The 6,000-nt window shown below is 39.7% G+C and overlaps 1 protein-coding gene across 1 annotated transcript in view; it reads left to right on the top strand.

Annotated features, from left to right (window-relative positions):
• The first annotated feature begins 5,069 nt into the window (after nt 1–5,069).
• Nucleotides 5,070–6,000, top strand: part of P32 (complement C1q binding protein P32) — a 48,656-nt gene continuing 47,725 nt past the window's right edge. Inside the window, exon 1 of the mRNA XM_090370999.1 lies at nt 5,070–5,406. Coding sequence (XP_090227125.1) covers nt 5,142–5,406 — 265 coding nt within the window. The 5' untranslated portion in view covers nt 5,070–5,141. The remainder of the gene's footprint in view (nt 5,407–6,000) is intronic.

Below are 6,000 nucleotides of genomic sequence, written 5' to 3'. Positions count from 1 at the left end.
TATTTATTTATTTATTATTATTATTTTTTTAACACCTAGGGAACTTTTTTTTCCCTCCTCTGGAGTGGGCCCCCAGAGGAATCTGGCCCATTTCTTGCCGACATCAGGTGGGTCAGTCTCGAATTGAGACAGTGCAAGCTCCATTGGGACTGGCTGACCTTCCCGTGGTGTGGACGAGTACCCAGAATCATTGGTCCAGGTGACTGATGCTTCTGGGTAGCCAAGTGCCCAGAGACAACAACAGAACACACATATAATATGTACATGCAAACATACACTACTCATTTCTGACCCTTCTACAGTGGTTGATACTATTCTTCATAGAGATAAGAGGCGGAGATGAACTGACGTTCCACGTGCGCCCATTAAAAAAACACAAAACAAAAAAAAAAACTATTATATTTAGGCCACCCAAATTATTAAATTCATCTGCCGTGCTGTGTCTTATGTTTATTAATTGCGTGTGTTCTATGGTCGATTTTTCTGTTTGCTGGACGAAAAACCCAAGTTTTCTGGGGGTTTTCTACGCGTGAATATGACTAACTCAGCCACGGAGTGAAAAAAGCCCATTAATAGTTCCTCGCGTCATCGACGGGATTCGAACATTACAAAAACACATGTTGACATATTCTTTCTAACACCCTTTAATCAACATCAGGTGTTATGCTTCTGGGTCTACCTGCTCGTACTCCATGTGCGAAGCGCCCATGTTCTCTAAGGCGTTGATGTACCCTAATGAATGCGCCTGTTGTGCTGCCTTCGGCGGGGAAATGCTTCTTGGTACAAACGTGCAGCCTCGAGTGCACCCCGTTGGCTTTACTATACATGAAGTGCATATCCATGTACTCGTCGTTGCTGTAACCTCTTTCCAAGTTGACTATCCTTTGACAGCTATTGGTATGCCTGCTACGTCTCAGAGAATTGAGAAAGGGGAGAGGGAGAGAATGAGCATAACCTAACCTAAACATCAAGTCAGTGGTGGATCCCAACGCACAGTTTACCTTGTTAGTGGTGGATCCCAACTAGAAATGTGTAATATCTCGAAAACGATTCACTTAAGGACCCATGTTTACTAGGCATTTTTGCAAATCGTAGTCTTTACAGTTCACCTTTAAATTATTGATTATCACTTTTGAAACACCCTGTATAATAATTTACAACTTTTGTTATAGTTAGCTAAGTTTAATTTAATTTATTCTAATGAAATCTATGTGCATAATAGCTCTTTTTGTAAAGAATTTTTACCTAATCCTGTATTCACTAAGTTAATGCTAACTCTGGCAACGAACTGTTTCCTTGAAACCTGTTTTTTCATTAATAAAGGTATTGCTGCATTTAGCATTAGCATTAGCATTAGTAGAGGCATTTGATGCAAGAAAGCAAGCTTATGCAGCATCAGCCAAAAAAAAAAAAAAAAAAAACCCACTTCCACTTCACCCCTCTGTTCGTTCAAAATACCTGTCCAGCTGAGCCTTAAACTTATTTAGGCTATCAACCTCCACTACAAGGGATGGAAGTCTGTTCCACCAACCAACCACCCGCTGGCTAAAGGCAAATTTCCGCACGTCTATCCTACATCTGTCTTTCCTCAATTTGAATTTATGCCTTCTCAGGTGATTATTCTGAGCTAGAGGAAGAATCCCATCAGCATTGAGTACACTCAAACCATTCAAGGCTTTATACACCTCTATCAGATCACCTCGCTGGTGCCTAGTCTCCAGACACTGTAATTTGCAAAACTTAAGCCTTTCTTCGTAAGAGCACCCCTTTGTTCCATTCACTAATCTTGTTGCCCTTCTCTGTACTCGTTCCAGCAGCTCTACATCCTTCTTGAAATGAGGCCTCCAGACCTGTATACAGTACTCTAGGTGTGGCCTGACCATTGCCTTATACAAGGGAATAATCACCTCCTTATCCCTGCTGGTTTATTTGGGACAAGTTATTAGCTGTAATAATGATAAATGGCTGGAAGTCAAGAGAAGAATAAATTTTGGATGGATAGCATTCAGGAAATATAGTCACATACTGAAGAGCAATATCCCAGTTTATCTGAAACGTAAAATAATGAATCAATGTATACTCCCCACCATGACTTATGGAAGTGAAACTTGGGCACTCACCAAAAGAATGGAAGAGAAGCTAAGAACTACACAGCGAAGAATGGAACGAATTATATTGGGAATCAGACTGTTAGATAAGAAGAGAAACACATGGATTAGGCAGCAAACTCAAGTAAAGGACATTCTATCAAAACTAAAGAACTAAAATGGTCTTGGGCAGGACACATAGCTCGAAGACATGATAACAGATGGACTAAGAAAATAACAGAATGGTACCCAAGAGGAGCTAGAAGAAAACCTGGAAGACAAAGGCGGAGATGGGTAGATGACATTCATGAGTTTTTGAGTAGTAAATGGATGGCCAGTGCTCAAAACAGAAGGAACTGGAAAGTTGCTGGAGAGGCCTTCATCCTGCAGTGGATTGAAAATGGCTGATGATGATGATGATCCCTGCTGGAAAAATTCCCGTATATCATTGACAATACTCCATGAGCTATTCTTGCAGCCCGTCTGCACTGCTCAGAGAACTTCATATCTGCCTGCCCAACCACCCCCAAGTCCCTTTCATTCTCTACCACTGTCAGTGTAGTACCACAACACTGACGGTGGTAGTATAATTGTATGATTCTTTGTCATTTACTTGTATAATTCCACAGTACAGTGTATTTTTGTTTGATACACGAATTTTCAAATCAATAATTAATAAATATGTAATTAAATAATTGTTTTTATCCTGTGTTAATTGTATTATATGTGTTGTTTAATATAGTACTTCTAGGAGAATTAGATCGAGCAGACGTTCTTCACCAAGGCCAGAAAGTACTAGATGCGCAAGAAGTACAAGAAGTTGCATCGTATATGGAGAGGAAACTAGTTTATCTGAGTTTTGTCGCTTAAATGGTGTGAATTGAGATGGGTGCTGATGATTGGCGACTCCGCATAAAATTTTGCAGTGAAATAATGCTTTACTGATCGTTCAAGATCAGCAGTGATATCTGTAAAATAAATTGAACAGTTATACTTGGTCTTTGTTTTCTTTGTCTTTCTTTAGAATATTATTTCAGTCGCTGTTTACTAATTCGACTATACTACGATGCCATAAATGGTAGAACTAACTTTTGGCTTAAGCGTACACATTATTAGGTATGATGAAGGGTAGTTGGACACACATATGTAGTTGTAGAAAGGCGTTGAATTCAGAAATCGAATACATGGTAAAACCACTTTTGGCCAGATTGAGCGAACAACCATGCCGGGCAGTATTACCATAATGTTCCTAGTATTGGCTGAAATTAACCTCTTTTTTCTTTGCATGAGAAACGGAGGAAGAAGGCCTTTTGACTATAGCCGAATTCGCCGTTCTAGCTTTTCCCATTGGTGACCTGGGGGAAGAAGAGCTGAGTAGTGATCCAATAAATCCAAGTTTTCGATGTTATTATTCTAAAATCGGACCTATATGACCTCCTTGTGTGATTTGGACTCTTTATGGATTATTATCGTGCTGATACTGACAGGTCTGTTTCTGTAGTACACTTCGATGTTTGAACAATAAAACATCGAAGCAGGCGATGGACGTCATGGGTTCAACTATCCCTTGTAATGGAGAAAGGTATGAATTACGCAGCCTTCATCGAACTTCATGGGATGATGTATACCGATAGGACTCTCTGGGCAATCTCCACACTGACACGTTCGTTACAATAAAACATAGTGTAATAAGCTCCATAGCACATGTACATTTGCATGTATGCCAATGTGAAGCGCATAGTAAATAATTTCGATGAATTTGAAATGGTGGTCAAGTCAACAAATACAGACTGTCGGGATATCGGAGACGCAGTGTCAGTCGTATATAAGGGATGCAGAATATGAATATGGGGAGTACAATGTATACAGAAAGGACAGACAGGATAGGTGACGGTGCAGCGTCCAGTTCATATGAGTGGGCAGTGCAATGTTGGGCCAGTTTGTTCTTACCTAAGGACTGGGAAAGCAAAAATGAGAGTAGGAATGATAGGCTTAATGACTATGATGTCTACAACGAACAGCTGTACAGAAAAACAGAGTGGACCAGTAAATCTGAATGTCTTATAATAGGGGATTTTAGCTTTCCACATGGTCACTGGAACTTGAGGGTTGGTCACTCACAGACCAGCAAGATTTTTGTGGATTTATTGGATATGTTTTTGCGTAATGATTCTGTCTGATGAGTGCACGAACAAATAGAGCGGGCCAGAAAATAAAAAAATAATGTCGTATAATGAGGAATTTTGCTCTTCAGATATTGAGTGGTACTTGTGGATTGGTCACTTTCCCATTAGCAAGACATTCGCGGATTTTTTGGATGACTGGTTTCTATAGCAGCATTCGAGAGGGAACAAGAGAGAATAATACTTTTAGTCGGTCTCATCATTACAACAAGAGAGATGAATACTTTTAGTCGGTCTCATCATTACAACAAGAGAAAGTAAAACTCTGCAGGAGAAATGGTTACCGTAGCCCTTCGATTCCTGTATACAATTAGGGAAGTACTGTTTACTTATAGTCGGGTGAAGTTCCAGAAATTTAAAATGTATAACTATCATGTACTACACGAAAGTTATTCGAAGGCCAGCAATTATTGGCCTGTAAGTTTGAAAACGCCCAGGTTTTTTGTTTGGGAGTGGGTGAGGGGCTGAGACTATAATCTGTTCTTTGACGTAGAGAAAGTTATTCAGTCTTTTGATTTTGACCTTATCTGTTTGGAAGGGGTGGAATGACATACTCTACCTCGGATACTTCCCCCATCCCCGGTGCACTTTTGAAGCATGCATTCTGTATGCTACAAAATTGGTTTTGTTAAATGGAAGATATTTCTTATCCAATCTAATAATTTAGTATGAAGCAATCAGAAAGGAACGGGATGCAAAGAATAATTTTGATATATGTAATTTATTTTATTAGTTTACGAATTAATTTTTAATTCGCACCTAAGGTAATATAGAGATTTGGCGCTGTTGTTCCTTTTGTGGTTCAGCGACATTTTTGGGGTTCTGTTTTGTGCATGCCGTTTCCAGTTTTGTGGTATCGTTTTATTGTATCATGTCTGTTGTGAATTTTATATCCGTTTCCAGATTAGCACGATATATACCTACGATTAAATCATTTCCTAAAAGTAACTTTCGACGATATTTTCCTCTACGGTTAGTAGAAGATGACCACAGATCGAGAACTTTTACGAGATCAATGTGGCTTTTGTGCCACCGTAGTAATTCACCACAAGATCCACTTCGGTTAGCTGGTACAAATGTTGTTTGCAGCAACACGTGTAGCTGTGGATGTCATGGCGTAGGAATTCACACAAAAGGTTAGCACATATATCATAATATTTAAGCCGTCGTCAAATGAAGCAGCTTTGTGCTTAGCATTAGTAGAGGCATATGATGCAAGAAAGCAAGCTTATATAGCATCGGCCAAAAAAAAAAAAAAAGTTCCAGAAGTCTGTCCAGTTCTTCCTTGAATTTATATAAGCTATCAACTTCCACAACGACAGATGGAGGTTTATTTCAACCATCAACCACCCGCTAGCCAAAGGCAAATTTCCGCACATCTATTTTGCAGCTCTTTCCTCAATTTGAATTTATTCTCCCTCAAGAGGAAGCATTCCATCAGCATTGAGCTTGCTCAAACCATTCAAAGTTTTATACACCTTAATCAGATCACCTTGCAGGTGCCTAGGATCCAGACACTGTTGCAGAACTTAAGAGCAATGCTTTGTTCTCCTCACCAATCTCTTTGCCCTTCTCTCTACTTGTTCCATCAGCTCTATATACTCCCTAAAATGAGGCCCCCAGACCTGTATGTAGTACCCAAGGTGTGGCCTGACCATTTCCTTAGTCACCTTATCCTTGCTAGCAAAATTCCTGTATATTATTGACAAAAACCCAATGAGGTGCCCTGG

This window comes from Mastigoproctus giganteus, chromosome 3, assembly GCF_048544385.1.
Source record: "Mastigoproctus giganteus isolate SK-2022 chromosome 3, ASM4854438v1, whole genome shotgun sequence".
NCBI classification, from domain to species: Eukaryota; Metazoa; Arthropoda; class Arachnida; order Uropygi; family Thelyphonidae; genus Mastigoproctus; species Mastigoproctus giganteus.
This window is presented reverse-complemented; position numbering and strand designations above follow the sequence as displayed.